The sequence below is a fragment of the Rhinatrema bivittatum genome, chromosome 10 (assembly GCF_901001135.1).
Source record: "Rhinatrema bivittatum chromosome 10, aRhiBiv1.1, whole genome shotgun sequence".
NCBI classification, from domain to species: Eukaryota; Metazoa; Chordata; class Amphibia; order Gymnophiona; family Rhinatrematidae; genus Rhinatrema; species Rhinatrema bivittatum.
In genome coordinates this window covers 101,472,654-101,490,522 of record NC_042624.1, presented here as the reverse complement: position 1 = coordinate 101,490,522, position 17,869 = coordinate 101,472,654, and the positions used below count along the sequence as shown (strand labels likewise).

The 17,869-nt window shown below is 46.7% G+C and overlaps 1 protein-coding gene across 1 annotated transcript in view; it reads left to right on the top strand.

Moving 5' to 3' along the window:
* The first annotated feature begins 17,308 nt into the window (after positions 1-17,308).
* CACHD1 (cache domain containing 1) overlaps positions 17,309-17,869 on the top strand; it is a 271,565-nt gene continuing 271,004 nt past the window's right edge. The window contains exon 1 of the mRNA XM_029617727.1: positions 17,309-17,824. Coding sequence (XP_029473587.1) covers positions 17,615-17,824 — 210 coding nt within the window. The 5' untranslated portion in view covers positions 17,309-17,614. The remainder of the gene's footprint in view (positions 17,825-17,869) is intronic.

The following is a 17,869-nucleotide window of genomic DNA, read 5'->3' as shown; positions in this document are numbered from 1 at the left end:
AGAAATCTTCACTTGTAAGCTTGTGAAGAGAAGTTTTTTCTCAGGTCCATATTTCTTGTCATTTTTTAAATAACCAAAACAGCTCCCTAGATCTATTTCCTGCCAAACCCTCTCTATAAACCCTTTGTTGGCTTCCCTAATAATCAGTTTACAACATTTATAATGGGATGAACAGCATTCTCTATTCAGAGATGTCTCATTTTTCTCAATTTTCTTTCTAGTTTGCACTGCATTCTTTTCATTGCAAAACAATCCAAGTGAAACCGGCTCACAGAGTTATCTGACTTTACCCTATAATTCTGCGAAGGTGCCCCCGATTTACATTGTATTCCCAAATACTATTCTACTTGCACACTAACTGATCTAGAAATAAATCTTCATAGTTCATAGCACAATTCTAACTCCTGAAAACTGGCAGCCACTGTTTCTTGAGTTACTCCCTTAAAATTTCAACAACCCACACTCTCCTGTACCGTTACATAACAGTCCACTTAAATAGTAAAGTAAAATCTATTGCATAATGATCTGACCACAAGGCTGGACAGACAGCAATCTGACATTCCCTTACCCTTACACTTGCTGGAATAAAAACCAAATCCAACATATTCCCATGTTTGTGCATACATTTTGATATCATTTGTGAATATCTATTATCACTTAAATAATCCAGAAAAGTTCTAACAGCCCCGGTAGATTGACTCACATGCACATTAAAATCACCCAATTATGTTTTGCCACTGCCAATTCAGATATTAATCCTGTTAAGTCTTCCAAAGATGAACAATTAAATGTAGGCAGCTTAGAGACCAATAAAAAATTTAAAAGGCACTTACCCATTATACTAATAGTCAAACATTCAACTGAGGCAAAACTTCAGTTTTTCAGTGGTCCCAGTATTAAAGACTGGTGATAAATTTCAGCTAAACCTCCAACTTTATGACCTAAGTGAGCCAACCGCTGACATAAATAACCTTCTGGACATGCCTGCAGAAGACTAACAATATCACAGTCCCAAATTTAAGTTTCAGTAACAAAAAAATAAATGCAAACCTTGCATATTAATCCAATCACGGATTACTGCCAACGTGTTCCCAACGTGTTCCCACTGATCAATCCAACCCGTAAAGATGTAAGACGTGACGACAAAGCATCGGGATTGTTCTGCAGCAAAACTGTAATTAAACAACGGGGCAGGGCTTAATATACTGTATCTAGGTCCAAATATTCTACCCCAGAATGACTCAATTCGGTTTAATAGGAAAAAACACGTTCTCCTTCCACCATCAATACTGCATGTCGCCGTATTTATCCAAACAACCTGGAGGCAGTCCTGGGGGCGTTCTGGGGTGGAGTTAAATTAGTCAGATAAGTTATCCGGCTAACTCTGATATTCACAGCTAGCCTGATAGCTTATCTGGCGGCTAAGTCTGGTCAAGTTGGAGAGTGGTCCCAAAGTTAGTTGGCTAAACTCATCTAGCTGACTAGGGCTTTTTCTGGCTATAAGTTATCTGCTCGCCACAGAGCTGAATATTGAACTTATTATTTCCTTTTAAATAGAGCTTTGCAGAAAACAATAACAAAAATTAAGATTCTATAAAACAACTAAGGAAAAGAAGGAAGGAAAACTGAAACCCAAAGAAAGCACTGACATAGAAATATTGGGAAACCGAGTTATACTGTTCACAACCCACATTACATAATTTAGTGAGAGGAAACAGAAATAATGTTGATGTGTGTGTTACGGGGCCAACAGACTTAACGTAGTCGATGTGTCTGTCTGTGACCCCTGACCTCAGATGGAGACTAGCATAGACATAAGTGGGGGGGGTGGGGAGTGGGCGCCAGGCAGGACCCCACAGCCAGAGCGGCCCAGTGAAGCCGATCTCACCGGGCTGCCAAAGTCTAGAGAGAATGCAACTGGAAGGCTCCAGCAATGCTCATCCGGCCCCGTTGCTTTAAAGCCGGTAGTGACAAGCCACCCTAGAACTAAGAGTCTAAAGGCTGTCAGTCGCATGCGTGCAGATTTCCCTTCTAAACCTCAAGTGCCTTATTTTCAAATTATTATCTAGGAGTGGATGTTTCACCCTGCTCCTTTGAAGATCCGGCCCAATTGGAACCTGCCTCTAAGCAAGGCCTACGGTGCTATGAGCCTTCGTTCGCAACAACTTGGGGGTATTTCCCTCCCAACTTCTTAACCTCTCCAGGGCCATAGAGCGCAGCCAACACCAGAACCACATCTGCGCTCTGAGCCTGGTCTGTAAGTGTTGCCATGATGCAATAAGCTGCAGTTCTCTGCCGGGGGGGATGTGAGAACCGCACCTCCAACCTCCACAAGCCCTGGCTGGCTCAGGGAGCCTGCGCTGGAAATTGAACCCAGAATCTTGTTCAGCAGCAAAACAGCTCAGATTCGTTGGGCCAGTCACAATGTATTATGCCTTTAGAGGGTAATTCTCAGTAGCCTGCACATGACAAAAGTCTGCGGATATAAGATACCCTCAGACCTATACACATAAATCTGCTTTGAAAATTCATGGGGTGTGCCAGGATACGCGCACATGTACCAAGCAGTAAGTTACACCTGCTCCTGAGCAGGTATCGATTTCTGCATTGTACATCTACAAGCATAATTTTGAAAATCAGTACCATGAATGTAAATGCTTCCCCTACCTCAACTCTGCTCCCCGGAACGCCTGCCATGAATGCAGGGAAACGTATGCGTGTAATCGAATTATGTGCGTAATCTTCCCTGTGAAAAACCCTCTTCCCCCCCTCCCGAAAATTTTCAAAAGGCTATTTAAACACAATAAACCCTTTTGAAAATGACCCCCTTTACTCCGCATCAACACACAAACGTCTGAGGCTTGTCAACATGGACACGTTTATCAAGGCTTCGACTCTCGTTACTGTTGGGTTCCCTTTCCACTAACAAGCATTAAGCTTCCCCATCCAGCTCATAGACAGTCAGAGCCACTGGTGCAAGCGGGGACCATTTCAAAGATGCTATTTTTAGTTCAAAGAAGAGGAATTTATTTTTATTTTTTTCACATCAGTATGACACTGTTGCATTCTGGGTGAAGAGGATTGTGCAATTCCGGGTGTGAGATTCAGAAGGCTGGGAGAGCAAATGACAAAATACTAGGGCAGAATCATGGGGGGAAGAGGGCTGAAATACATAAAATCATAACGTGGCACAGATTCTAACCCAAGCCTCATTCTTTCCCTACATAAAGGTAAAAAAACCATGGCTAACTCTTGTTTTAAGATTGTCAAATTATAGTAAGAAAAAAAAAAGCCATTCAGATGTCTCTTACAGCAAATTAATGGCTTGCAGGAGAAGCGACCCATAATCCTTTAATTTATACAGAGGGTCTCCCAGTAAATATGTAAAACATGGCCTAACTTTAATTACACGGGAGATTGCACAGTATCATTAAAAAAAAAAATCACATACCAGAAGCTGGTAAAAAAAAACAAACAAACAAACAAGGAAAAGTTTGAAAATTGTGATCGGTAATGCTGCATGTGCTGATTAAGTCATCTTTCTGTGTGGTACAGCGTGTCCAGCATGTGGGGCAAACTCTGCCCTGCTGTCAGATTCTTTCCTCCTTTTGCTGCCTTCTTCTCATATTTCTGAAAATGTCCACTGGGTGGGAGGGGGTGGGGGGAGGAAAGGGGGAGAACATGGACTCCATTTCTTTCCATTGAAGTCGAAAGGAGGGAAAAATAGGTTGCTTAAAAATATGTACTTTTTTTTCGGGGGCGGGGGAACGACAACTTTTTTCAGGTGTTAAAAGGGACGCGTTCTATACCATTGCACTGTCCTATGGGAGCATTCCCTGTACCTGATCCATTGGGGAGCGAGGTACACCCCCATGATGAAATGTACCATTCCCACATCCTACAGTAGGGCCAAGACCTACCCTTTCAACCCTCAATCAGGTTCCTCAATGAAGGAAAAGCCTTTCACCCATAGACACAATGGTTTCTTCCATATACGGTAAATTAAAAGTCACTCCACTAGTGCATAAAGCAATATTTAGCAAAATACTTTAATTGTCTTAGTGGCAATGAGCGATCATGGCATCAGTAACATGGTTCTAGGAAAGTTTTGGTTATTTTAGGATGTCATAGCTCAGATGTGTTCTTAAAGCAGTGTGGAATACATATGGACTGCACCTCTAGAATTGTATTTTTAAACAATGTCCATGCCTGTTGACCCCTGTGACATAGTGAGGGCAAAGGCGATTGGCGCCATTTTGAGTCCTGGCATCGGACGGCCGGCATGCAGGAGGTTGCTCCCAGACCCCCGCTGGACTTTTGGCAAGTCTTGTGGGGGTCAGGAGGCCCTCCCAAGCTGGCCAAAAGTCCCTGGGGGTCCAACGTGGGTCCCGGAGCGACCTCCTGCACGCCGGCCGTCCGATGCCAGGACTCAAAATGGCGCCGATAGCCTTTGCCCATACTATGTCACAGGGGCTACCGGTGCCATTGGTCAGCCCCTGTCACATGGTAGGAGCACAAGATGGCGCCGGTGACCATGTGACAGGGGCTGACCAATGGCACCGGTAGCCCCTGTGACACAGGCGCCATGATGAAACCGGCAAACGAGGGTGTGAGAGTGCAGGGGATGGCTTCTGGACTCCCCGCTGGACCACCAGGGAGTTTTGGTAAGTCTTGGGGGGGTCAGGAGGGTGGGGGGTTGTAGTTAATTTTAATTTTAGCTGGGACACAAATATAACTCGCCGTATTAACGCATCGGGGCACCATACGGCCGAATGCAACGCATTTGCTCCCTGACGAATCCGAATCACGAATGCAACGTATGACGTCCCTTTGCACATCCCTACTACAGAGCTCTGCCTGCCTCTGGTGACCTGCGTGTGGAACAGGGAACATTTCAGAGAATGCTACCCTGGAGGTTCTGGATTTCAGATTTCTACCTAAAATCCTAAATTTGGATTCCAGAACCTCCCTCCCAAATTTTCCTATGTCGTTAGTGCCCACATGTACCACGGCAGCTAGCTCCTTCCAGCACTGTCTATACTTCTATCTAAGTGATGCATGAGGTCTCCACCTTCGCACCAGGCAGGCAAGTTACCGGGCAGTTCTCATGTCCACCAGCCATCCAGCTAATCTAAATTTCTAATAATCGAATCACCAACTATGATGGCCAACTTAACCCTTCCCTCCTGGGCAGTAGCCCTGGGAGACTTGTCCTCAGTGCGAGAGGACAATGCATCACCTGGAGAGCAGGTCCTTGCTACAGGATCCCTTCCTGCTGCACCAGGGTAATGCTGTCCAACTGGGAGATCGTTCTGATCCAAAGCAGCACTGAGGTTGCCAGAAATCCATAAACTGCTATTAGTCAAGTTGACTTAGGGAATAGCCATAGCTTATTAACAGCATTAGCAGCATGGGATCTATTTAATGTTTGGGTACTTGCCAGCTACTTGTATCCTGGATTGACCACTGTTGGAAACAGGATGCTGGGCTTGATGGACCCTTAGTCTGACCCACTATGGCAACTTTTTATGTTCTTAAGAGTCCAAGAAGGCATGAAACCATTAGAAGTAAATGGGTAAGGTTCATGCAGTACACCCAGAGGAGTCAAACCAATGGTACGGTTGCTCAGGTCGGGATGATGGATTGCTGACACTTGTGACGTGTGTAACCAATCCTGACACCCAAGGTATTGAATCAAAAAGTAAAGCAATATGCATGGACGCAAAAAAGAGGGGCAAAACAGAGCATTAGCGTTAAAACCTCAAACCATGGGTGCAGAGTAAGGATGTATATTTATTTTGAACGAATGCTAAAAATGCGATGAATAAAGCCATTTTTGTCCGAATGGAACAAACTGAAAATAGCCTCCTATGACAATTTCTGAAGATTTGTAGGTATTTTGATATGTGTCATTCGAAAAAAAAACAAAAAAAAAACAGGCCTCTGATAGCCCTGGAAGGAACACCTCAGACCAAAAATCTGGTTCAGCGCTAGGGCCTGCCTGGCTCCAAGAAATACACAGCACTGGGTCCTGCCCTGATCTGGTGCCAGGACCTAGCTGTTGCTGAGGCCTGCACAGAGCTGGCCTGGAGCCTACTCAGCAGCGGGACTTGCCCTAAACCGGCCCTGTGTCAGGGCCGGTTTAGGGCAAGTCCCAGGGTTGCCCTCTCTTCTCTCCCCTCTTGAAAATTGCTAGGACTGGGGAAGCTCCTACCTGGGCCCTCACTTAACCCTTTTCCCAGATCCTCCAAAATGGGCAGGAGCGATGCTCAGTTGCTCCAGCCCAGACCGTGATGCTTTAAAAATGGTGCTGTCCGCCTGGAGGATGGCGCCAAAGTATGTCCAGCGCCATTTTGATGTATAGCTGTACTGCAAAACCACCTAGGCGGCCAGACCCTGGCAAATTCGCGGTATATAAAAACTTTAAAAATAAAATAAATAAATAAATAAATAAATAAAATGATCCATTCGCACCAGAGATAGTCACTGGGCAGGCCTCAGCACTGAACCAGCTTGGGAAAATGCCCTGGCACTAAGTAGGCCTCAGTGCTGCGCCAGCTCCAGGTCTGGTGGTCTGGGCAGGCCCTGCCAGGGCTGCTGAAGGCCATTTTTCAATGTTTTTATTTGCAAAAGTTTATACAGGTTTCATAATGGTCATTCCTCTGGGTTTTTTATGAACTTCTCATTTATTCACTCATTCATTCACTGAAATACTAGCCCTGAATGTTTATTTTAGGAATTCTGTTTTTATATGCAGTACAGTAATATAGAGATGGCTAATCTTCCTTATATGACATGGTTTAAAGAAGCGGATCGTCTTTAAAATTGCTATGAATGTCCACAAACTCTTGAAACTGGACTCACTTCCTTGGGCTAATGCTCTGTTGAGAATCTACAATCCATCCCGATCTCTCAGGTCATCACAGAGAGGCCTCCTGGACTGTCCTTTAGTAAGACAGGCCCGGCTGGCTGAGACCAGAGAAACTGCCTTTTCGGTAGCAGCTCCTCTATTTGGAACTCTCTTTTAGAGAGTCTTCTTTTGATAGAAGAGTCAAAGACCTTCACATCAATGTTAAAGACTCATCTTTTCAAACAAACCTTTGATTAAGTGCCTGTTCTAATTCCCTTGGATGACTGATCTTTTCTTGTTTTAGTTTCATCCGTTTGTTTGTTTTTTATTGTGCGTGTTATTTGTAAATCGCTTAGGTATCTGTAGGCGATTAATAAATACATAATTTAATTTTAAGCATTGTTTATTTTATTTATTAAGTGTGCCTTCAGGTGATAAATAAAATATTTATTGTTAACAGAATATTAGGAAAAATCTTGGACTTTTTTTTTTTTGGCCCAGCAGTTTCCTGCTGCTCCCTTGGGTTTCCAGTTCAATAAAACCCAGCTTCCTTTGGATATACCATGTAACCCGGAAGGGGGGGGGGGTGGAGTTACCCCTATTTTATATCCCTTCCCCTCCCCTCCCACCTCACCCTAGCCCAGCCATTGCAGTGGCAGCTCCCAGCCAGGGGGCCCACAGTCTGTGGCTTAAATCTTAACATGCACCCTGAGTCTGGCCACTAGGTGTCACTGTTGAGCGCATCATCCCCAGAGAGATGAAGGGAATTGAATTTGGGTCCCTGTGCATTGCAGTGTGCAGCGCTGCCACTAAGCCACCAGGCTGGCTCAAATTTTACACTTTTGTAAGCACCAAGCACAAAAGAATCGTGTTCAGGTTTGCATCCCAGAACACCAAAAATTGAAATAAGTTCCCCAGTCTTCAGTTTTTTCTCCCTCCTTAGTTCTACTGTTCCCTCCCAAAAAAAAAAAAAAAATTAAACTCAATGAAATTAGATCTCAAAAAATGTATGCTGCCTTTTTCATGCTATTTAACGAATTGCGAGTCATGACATATTCTGTATTTAAGCAAAATTCAATTTTCTGCCTCTTTAGGCCAAAGAAAATATTTTTCTTTGATTAGTGATGATTGTTCTTCAAGCAGATGAAACTCAGACTGAACAGGAAATTCATTATTCCCTCTAGGATCCTTACATTCTTTGTTTAAGACAAAAGGAGCTGGCTCTGTAGCCTGCCCTATTTCCAGTCACAGATGTGTTATGAAGTTCACACAAGACTGCAGACCTGAGTGATCCATGTAGCTAACAAAACAAACACAATTTAAGGGCCTCGTTCGCACAAGGAAAGAGAAAGGAAAGCGCTTTGTGTAAGAATGAGATAAATTGGCAAACTTAGACTGAGGTTGGAGAGTTAGTTTTATTTAAAACTTTTTTTCTTTTTTTTTTTAAATAGTTCACTTATTTTCTGCCTCAGCTCAACTCGAACCTGGGCAATAATAGCCTTACATCTGTTAATCACATTAGCAGTTTTAAGGGTGCTCTGCAAAGGACAATACGAGTCCAAGCATTTTGCTGGTTATGAAATTACAGGTGTTCATCAAAAAAAGAAGGAAAGTTGATGAAATGAGTTGTTGGAAACAAAGTTCCTGATGCACAGGATTCGGAGTGTGCAGGATGCAGGTCCAGTGTCTTAGCCCATTGCTTTTGCCCCGTGCTCACAAGCAAAAGACCTGGATTTGATTTGTATGGGCCAACTTTGCAATGGATTGGGAGACAGCGAAACTCTGCTAAGGATACCAGAAACCTACTTAATTTTAGGCAGGTTTCATACTGAAGTGGAAATGCCCATTGGGATTTCCACATCTGTCCATCTGTGGCCACGTAAAAATGAGCATCTGGCCAGACACATCTGGCTGAAATTTGTTTTGGAAGACTTTCACAACAGGAGAAAGCTGAAAGGATTCTTTGGATCTGGTGAAAATGTGCCTGTGAGGACTTTTTGCTGGGTCCGATTTCCCTACAGACATATTATGAACCGTTTCCACTCTTATTTGGTACTTCCAAAGCACTACTGGACGCACACAGCACTGTACAGCCACGCACAAGAGACACTCCCTGCTCTATGGCGCTTGCAATCTAGCCAAGACAAACACACATGAGAAATGAGGCTATGAGAAGTGTATTTATTGTGGAGAAGTGATTAGGATTTGAAAGCAGACTCTAAAAGGTGCGTTTTTTTTTTAGACAGGATTTGAAAATGGCCAGAGAGGGAGCATGACGCACAACCTCAGGAAATCTATTCCAGGCGCGCAGGAGAGGGGAAAGCACGGAGTCAGGATTTTGTGGTGGAGGAAGGGGGCACAGATAAAAGTGATTTGCCTGATAAATTGACTTCATAAGAATGTAGGGACAGAGAGGAGCATAGAGGTTAATGAGGAACTGCAGAGTGAATGCATTTGTAGGTAAGGGAAGTCTGAGTTGCATATGGAAGGGGGGGGGGGGGTGTTATACGGTCAACGTGATTCAATTTTTTCTTTTTGGAATGGAAACATACCTATTTTGTGATGTGCTTCTGGTGTACATAATACCAGCTTCTTGGATCTAGTTTAGACATGAATCACAGTGAAGAAAGGTCTCCCTTTTCAGAGGCTGACAGATGATAGAGTATTCTCGCTCAAATATAGGGGCTGATTTACTATCCTTTTTTCCCCCCATAGACACAAAATGGGGGGGGAAAAAACCCCTTAGTAAATCAAGTCTGAAGTTTGGTAGAAACTAATAGCAATATTTTAAGTTTCAAAGAAATCTGTGATTTCTGTTTTTTGCATGTAGGCATGTAAGAAAAAGGTACTTGCTGGGAGGGGGAGGTGCCTGTGGCTATCATCTCTCTGCCACATGCCCTCCTGGTCCAGAGCTTTTTTTCTCCTCCTCTTGTCCTACCTTCCTGCAGTGGTCAGGTGGGTGGTGGTCTCCTGCCTTCCATGGCTGGTAGGATGAGCTCCATCAGCTGCCATAACATGGTCCAAAGACAGGGGCAGGAAGGAGTGGAATAATACTTTGCTGGCTGGTGGGATGAGCACTGCCAGTCACTGCATTTATTTATTTATTGACATTTTCAGCACGTCAAAGTGGACTACATTCAGATACTTTAGGTATCCCAGAGGGCCAGATTCATTAAGGCTTTTCTCCTATTTTGTGGCTATAGGAAAAAAAACCCTTAGTGAATCAGGAATTAAGTTTGTACCTGAGGCAATAGAAGGTAAAATGACTTACCCAAGGTTGGAAGGAGTGGCAGTGGTTCACAGCCTGCTGCTCTAACCTCTAGGCTGCTCCTCCACGGGCTGCAGCCCAGTACCATGAACATTTTGAAACTTCTGGGCTGGGTGTCTGCGTTTCCTGGCTTTGAAAATGCTTGTGATGCTGGTACCTTTCTCTTCTGGAGCCTTGAACCGCAGCAAATTCTTGAAAAGTGAATTTGCTGCAGTTCAAAAAGGTTCCAGGTCGGTAACCAGGTACAAAGCTGCCACTGTACGTCGGCTTGTTTTCTGTGCTGCACAATGCACAGAGGACAATCTACTAAGCTGAATAAAATTACGCAAACTTGTCTTCTCATGCAAAAATGGGAAATAGTATATGCAATCGTAAGTAATGTGCACTATTTTCCACGTTAGCAGGTGAAGTTGAGTTTCTGACATTTTTTGGTTTTATAGCTAATAAAATTTTGCATTTAGATTTCCATGTGCTGAATTTCATTCCAATGAATAAAGATGAATTTTCAAAGCTGGATGTGTGCTGAAAATGGGCATGCATCTAGCACTTCGCATGTCCACCGATTATATAAAGAGATGTAGCTACACACCTGGATGCGTGCATGTCGAGACTTTTTATAAGGCTCTCATATAAATTAACTATTTATACCACTGTAGGAAGGTCAACTAGTAACTGAAGGTGAGGTTTTGGTGGTGGTCTAGGATTTGGGGGGCAGTTTTCCATGCACAGTCGGAGGTACGAACAGCACAGTACACACCAGTGAAGATCTGATGCGATTTGGAGTGAGGAAAGGTACACAAAGATGAGATTTGTACATTGTATTCTGCACCTAGCTTGATGCACGCTCTACCTAACTGCGATCAAGCTAGGGCGAGAGTACATTGTACAAATCTCATCTTTGTATACCTTTCCTCACTCCAAATCGCATCAGATCTTCACTGGTGTGTACTGTGCTGTTCGTATCTCCGACAGTGCATGGAAAACTGCCCCCCCCCCCCCCCCCCCCAAATCCTAGACCACCACCATAACCTCATCTTGAGTTACTAGTTGATCCTCCTACAGTGGTATAAATAGTTGACTAATATGTGTGCCACCCTAAAGGCGCTCTCTCTACTCCACTCCACTCCTTCTCCCGCTCCCTTTTCCCACCCGAAAACAATTGTGCATTACACTATTGCACGCAACATTAAACACCCCTCATTTTCATAAACTCTGTCCAAACTCCTCCCTTTTGACTAAATTTAAAAAATGTGCATACGCATTTTGCAATGCATTATTTATCACATGCATTATCGCGGGCGTTAGGACTAACGTGGTTTGATAAATGACCCTGCAGGTGAGCTGCTGCAATACAAAATCATGAACGACATTGTTTCTTTTGCAAAATTTAGCATAGCAAACATTTGTACACTATTTTTCTACAGCACTCATTTGTATACATAGAAAAATATCATACAAAAAAATGCAACACTGTGCACAAAAAACACAAACTTTAGTACACGGGCAGCATTTTTTTCCCAAGCATCCACTCTGCCTCAGGAAACTGTTCACTAATAGAGTTCTGCCCTATTCTGTAATAAGATAATATGAAACATTTTCTTCTTACAGTCAGAGAAAGTCACTGAGGTTTGGTTGGTTCCAAACCTCAGTGTACAGTAATAGGATTACAACTATCTAGCTCACCAAAAGGCCAGCTATAGAAGCAAGGCGCTGATGCCAAATTTATTAGGTAGGACTAACTTTGACAAGAGGGAATATCAAAAGCAACTTTTAACCACTACACAAATTGAACTGCACAACTGGGTGCTAAATTAAGCTGTAAAGATTATTTTCATGCATTCCAAAAAGAAACATGTAATCATATATTTATTTCCTTATTTTCGATTATCTGACTTCAGCCGCATATTAAAGTCCCAAAGAGGATTGCAACCAACTTAAATTACAGTATGCAGACCAACTTTAACCTATAGAATTACACTATATAAGTGGAAAAACATTAAAGGATTTATGTCATATTTGCATGCCATATGCATATATCTATATTACCAATTACTGATGAAACCTCAAAATAGAATCCAGCACCAGTCAGAAGATCAGGCAGGACAGAAAAGGAATTACCTATTTTACGCAGTGTTTCAAACAGTAGAGACCTGAGGTCCCAGGGACCGATTTTTTATTTTATTTTTTTTAACAATTGAAAAATCTTTCGAGCGTCAGTACGCAAGCCTTTGTGTTGCTTTTCTTTTTTCTTAATACAATTTCGTTTTCGAAAGAGCACTAAGAGGCAATAACATAGGGATGGAACACTGCTGGAACCTGTCGCCCCATTGCCCCCAATAAATGCAAACACACACATAAGTGGTATTCAACTTGGCCGCAGTTTAATGTAAAACCTTAACCTGAGCCCTCACAACTTAATAACTATCCAACAACCCCTCCAAACCAGCACCCCCATTTAACACCCCCCTTTCGCCTCCTCACCACCTTGTCCCTAGTGGTGAAGTGACCTCTTCCCTCCCCCACCCCCCCTTCCCTGCTCCGCCTGTAACCCGCGAGAGTAGGATAACCGGAAACTGTGGCCCCATAGTTCTCCGGTGCCCCCGTGCAGCGGCTCCCCTATGCTACACGAGGCCTTCCCCCCCCCCCCCCCCTATGAACTGCCCCATAACATACAGCTTTTGGGCTCGGGTTTACCGCCACAACAAACTATAGAATATTAGTTTGTCGTCCCCCCTGCGACCCAGTTACCACTTCCTAATTTCCTTCTCCAGCCCTTCCTGTAATGAATTATTGAATAGGTCCATGCCTACTTCTGATAAGTGTACTCCATCCCCACAAAATAAACCTGCCTCGGTCCCCCAAGACCACTGATGCCTAACCCAAAACCCCCCCTTCCCAACCCATCCATTTGCCTAATTGTCTATTTAATTTTTTGACTCCCACCCGCCAAATCGTCTCATCCTTATTACGTAACCTAACAATGATATCGGACCACCCTAGCACTACCCTAGGGCAGCGAATCATGACCTGTGATAGATCTTTTTTTCATGCAAGTTAATAACTCTCTGCATGTTTTGGACCCAATATCATTGCCACCCGAGTGAAAAATTATTAAATTGGGCTCTCCCAACATCTGAATCCTTTCAAACAAAAAGGGCAATAGCTCGTCCCAACCCATACCCCTTTTACTAAACCAAGACACCCGCCACCCGACTCTGTCAATGTCCAAATGTTCTCCATACGGACGTTTCATTGCTCGTCTCTGCGCCCGATGAATGTAGGAATGACCCACAATCCAGGCACATCCTTCAAATCTCTTCACCCCCATACGCTCTGCAAGAAAAATTAACAACTAGGAAAAGTACACATATCCCTCCCCGTCCTTTCCCTTGTGCGCTCATTGCAGTCTGCTTTCTACTAGAATCTAGGTCGGACGTAAGACCTAAAAGCCTCCGACTTCCAACGCCCTAAACCTTTGATCTCCGTATCTGACAAACCAGCTTCCGCCGCAGCAGTGGCCGCCCCTATTCGAAACGAACGCAAACTGTAATAACGTGGATCACCACCCGCCTTGTGGATGGCTGAGCCCAGCACCTTAGAAAACTGAAATCGTGTGAGGGGAAAGGAGTCCTCATGAATGAAAAAGGGGCCTCCCACATTCGGACGCAACCGCATATAACTGTGTGCCAACCGGACCGGGCAAACTGACTGCCGAGCGTCGCACAACAATGTGACGACCGCTCCCGTCCCTGTCTGATCTGTTTTGGATCTTGGGATGAACAGCCTAACCTCGGACCCTCCCATCTGTACATTTGACTTGAGCGTTCCCACATCCCTGACGGCCCGCCTGGATTGCGCCACTAACTCGCTGATCCTCATGGCTCCGAAAAAGGCCCAGGAGAAGGCTAATCTGGGCATGGAGGTTTCAAACGCCGACCAACATATCTGCGGCAGCACTTCCACTAATATACATAAGTCCACGTACCGAATGGGCCTCCGTTTATCCTCTTTGTGGCCCTGCCCTCGTAGCCAACCCCCAAGTACCTTTTTTACCCTAAAACTATTCATCGGATTCGGACACCCCTGTACCTTTTGGAAAAAAGCGAAACCCGCTAAATGGGAACGGAGCATTGCAATCGAGCATCCTGCCTGCTTTGCTGCTATTATGAATTGACACAGCTCCCTATCAGACACATTCCTGCTGTGGCACCCAATATTGGTTAAGAAACCTGTCACCGCCATTAATCCTGCAGTGTAAGCCTTCCACGTTGCTGGTGCGACCGAGCTGTGAATCAGCTCGCTCTCTTCGTCTTCCCAGGACGACTCGTACTTCCCTCTGAAACTCTCAGCAGCCATCAGTCCCCACTTGCATTCTGCTGGGAACATCGTGAAAGCGAATCTGTGTATGCACGCCCACCCTCCCCCTGTCCCTCCCCCTTTTAAAATTCCCTTTTATTTATTTATTTATTTATTTATTTAAGTGACTGTCTCTTCCCTGCCGCTGCTCCTTTCGCAGTGCCTGTTTGCCCTGCTTGGGGGCATCGGGAAACAGGATGGGCTCCACCAGAAGTGGAGCACGTGTGCCTAAATTTACATTCAGGAAACAAGCAAGAGGGTCTGTTATATCTCCAGCAAACATCCAACCCCCCCAGGGGAAACCCTTACCTCGCTCCCTTTGCTGGAGTTCCCTACGCTCGGCAACTCGCCACCCCTGCCCCTACCTGTTGTACCGCTCGCTCCAAAGCCTGGATTTACACCCTGCTCCGTTTTTAGCAGCGCGTTTGTTTGTCATTTGCGTGAGCCATAAGTTTATATCTTGCGTTCCCCCAAGACATAAACCGGTTTCCTGCCATTTTCTCCCTGAAACGCTCATCATAATTGAGCCACGCCCAGCCCTCATAGTCCTTATATGCCCCCAGTATGCTGTGGCAATAAGCCAGTAGCGCCCCATAAGGGCCTGGCTGATAGTGACAATACCACACTTGCTAAACGAAGGAATCCTCTTACCCAATTTAGAATATTCTTGGCAACCTTAGGCTCCCCTGAATCCCTCCTTTTTTTCTTTTTGCCTTTCCCGCGTCCTCTATTATCAGCCCTGCGCCCAGCCACTAAGCGGAAAATGTTGACATATCTTCCCTTGCGAATTCGCCTACGCAACCTTCTAGGTACTCCCTTCCCATAACTCTGTCAATGACGCCAGAGCTGGGCGCCCCATATCCTGGCTCGGGCCCAACCCGCTAGCCCTTCTACGCTTACCCTAGGACCAACTATCCGAAGAAGAAGAAGAGTCGGATGAGTCCGAACTCTCAGACGAGCTATCACCATGTACCCTCTTCCCTTTCTTTTTCCTCACCGCTGTATTGGCCTTCTCCGCCCCGCTGCCTTTACCTGTCCTTCCCTGCAAACCTCCGAAACTGTGTGCTCCATCGCCTGGATCTTGCCTGAACGGACGATGCAGCCTCCTCTCTGCCCGGGCTTTTCTCCTGTGGGGACTGCCAGCTTTTCCTCCTCAGGAGCTTCGATCGTACATCGCCCTCCGAACCTGCAACAGTGGAAAAGCCGCCACCAGTATCTTGCCCAGAAAAAAACCCAGTCCCCATCATGTCTCAAACCCTGTTGCTTGATGTTACCTTTGTAACTGCCCACCGCCCCTCCCTGAAATCCACCCAACGTACTAAACGTGTCCTCTGCACGGCTGCCAGTGCCCGGCAGTCTCCCCTCACCCGCACCCCAGTCTCTCTCTCAACCCTCTCCCCTCCCAATGCTTCTGCTCCTGTTCTACTGCATGGATGCACCCCCCCTGCTGCCTCCAGAAGGAGTAAAACCTGCTCTTATTCCCCTCTGCCGCACTACAGTGTTTTTTTAGGGCAGACTACCTATGCCCGCACTCACCACATGCCTGCAAGTCTTTTTGACTGGGCTCCTCCAGGAACTTTCTGCCTGGCTGGCGAGGAGCCCTGCCACGCATGCCTCTGACGTTCTGTCCCCCTCGGTCAGCTTCATGTCCTCCAGAACGAGCAAAACCTCTTTTCAAGCTCACGGAAGCTCCTCTCCGCAGGGGCTGCTCCTTCTGCCGCCTTGCCTCTTCCTTGTTGAATTGCTGTCACCTGAGATTCTCTCCGGTCAGTCATTCTGCTCCGGTCAGCTTCCTCCACCCCCTCCCCTACAGGACCAGGCAGGGCTGATCTTCCCAGAGCAGTGGGATCGGGTTGCTCAGAAATGAGCAGGCTGGGGGAAGGGCACCAGGCCTCTTCATGTAGCAGAGCAACTGCAGGGCTGGTCATCGGGAGGCAGTGGGGGAGAGGGCGGGCTCGTTTGTTCTCTGTGCTGAGGCGGGCTCTCCAGAAGCAGGCGCTTCAGGCCCCGCTTCCCCCCCCCCGGAGCTAACGTCTTCTTGGGGGCGGATGGCGTGGCAAGTCAAGGTGGGGGGGGGAGGGGACCTCCGGGTCAGGACCCACCTGGGAAGCAGGGGCTGTTCCCCTGCACCCTTTTTTGGGCATTGCTGCCGGTATAAGCTGGCTTGCTTGCTATTATTTATTTATTTATTTATTTTTAATAGAGCTCTGCAGGGGGTGCCGTCTCTCTCAGGAGTGGGATGTGGCAACAAGGCAAGCAGTTAATCCGGTTTAGTAAATTAGAAAACCCTTAAACAGTACCTCAAGCAAGACGACAGACTCCCTCTGCTCACTGGGCTCAAATGGCGCCAAATGCCCTCTGCTGGCCCGTATTCAAGTTGTGTCCCACGCTCATAGGTCTGAACAGGACCCCATGTCTCACTGTTCACCTCCCCCTTTCCTCTCCCCCTCCCGGCCTCAGCTCCGTTTCTCTCAGATTCCACCTCTGTTATACTCGCAGCATCAGACCTGCTCACGCTGCTCCTTGTTAACAGGCCACCGACTTCAGCAAGCCACGAGACCACCTCTCTGCAACCTCCCCCCCACCCCCGGCCGGCCTCAGCGCGCGCGCGCGGCCAGAGGGGCAAGCCCGGAACCCGCGACGGCCGCTGGGGGGCGCCAGACGGCCTCCCGAGCGGCCGGCGGAGCGCGAGGTCGGGGGATTCCTGGTGCCGCGTTTTGCCAGCGCCCGCCGCCGCTGTTGTCTCCTCGGAGCTCTGGGAATCGCTGCGAGTTGGAGCGAGCCTGGCGGAGTGTGGCGCGGACGCCTGGCGCTGTCGGCCCTCCCCCCCCCCCCCTTTTTTTTTTTTTTAAACTTTTCATCTCTCCCGCCCCGAAACTCACGCTCCTTCCCCCTCACACCCTGGCGGGGCCGGGGAGTCCCTCAGCGCTCCCCGAGACCCGGCTCGGGAGCAGGGCAGAAATAGGGGCTGAAAGTTGTTTTTCTTTTGTTCGGAGCCGAGGAGAAAGTTTCTTGTGGCTGTGCGGAGGATTCTTCAGGGGCACCCGACTGGAACCAACCAAACAAACAACAAAAAACCTTTTGTTTTCGTTTGGGTTTTTCTTACCACATCCCCAGAAGGAGGAGGAGGAGACGGAATCATGGCGAGGGGGAGCCGGGAGGCCGGTGCGCTCCGGTGCCTGGGGGGCGGAAGGAGGACTTTTCGGGGGCTGCTCCTGCTCTCGTCCCTGGTGGGCTTCTGGAGGTTTATCACCGCGGAGTCGGAATTTTCCATCTTGGACGAGGCGCAAGTTTTGGCAACTCAGATGAGGAAGCTGGCGGCGGAGGAGCTGGGGGTGCTCAACATGCAGGTCTGTGTGTGCTCGCTCCGCTGGGTGGGTGGGGGGTCCGTGCTC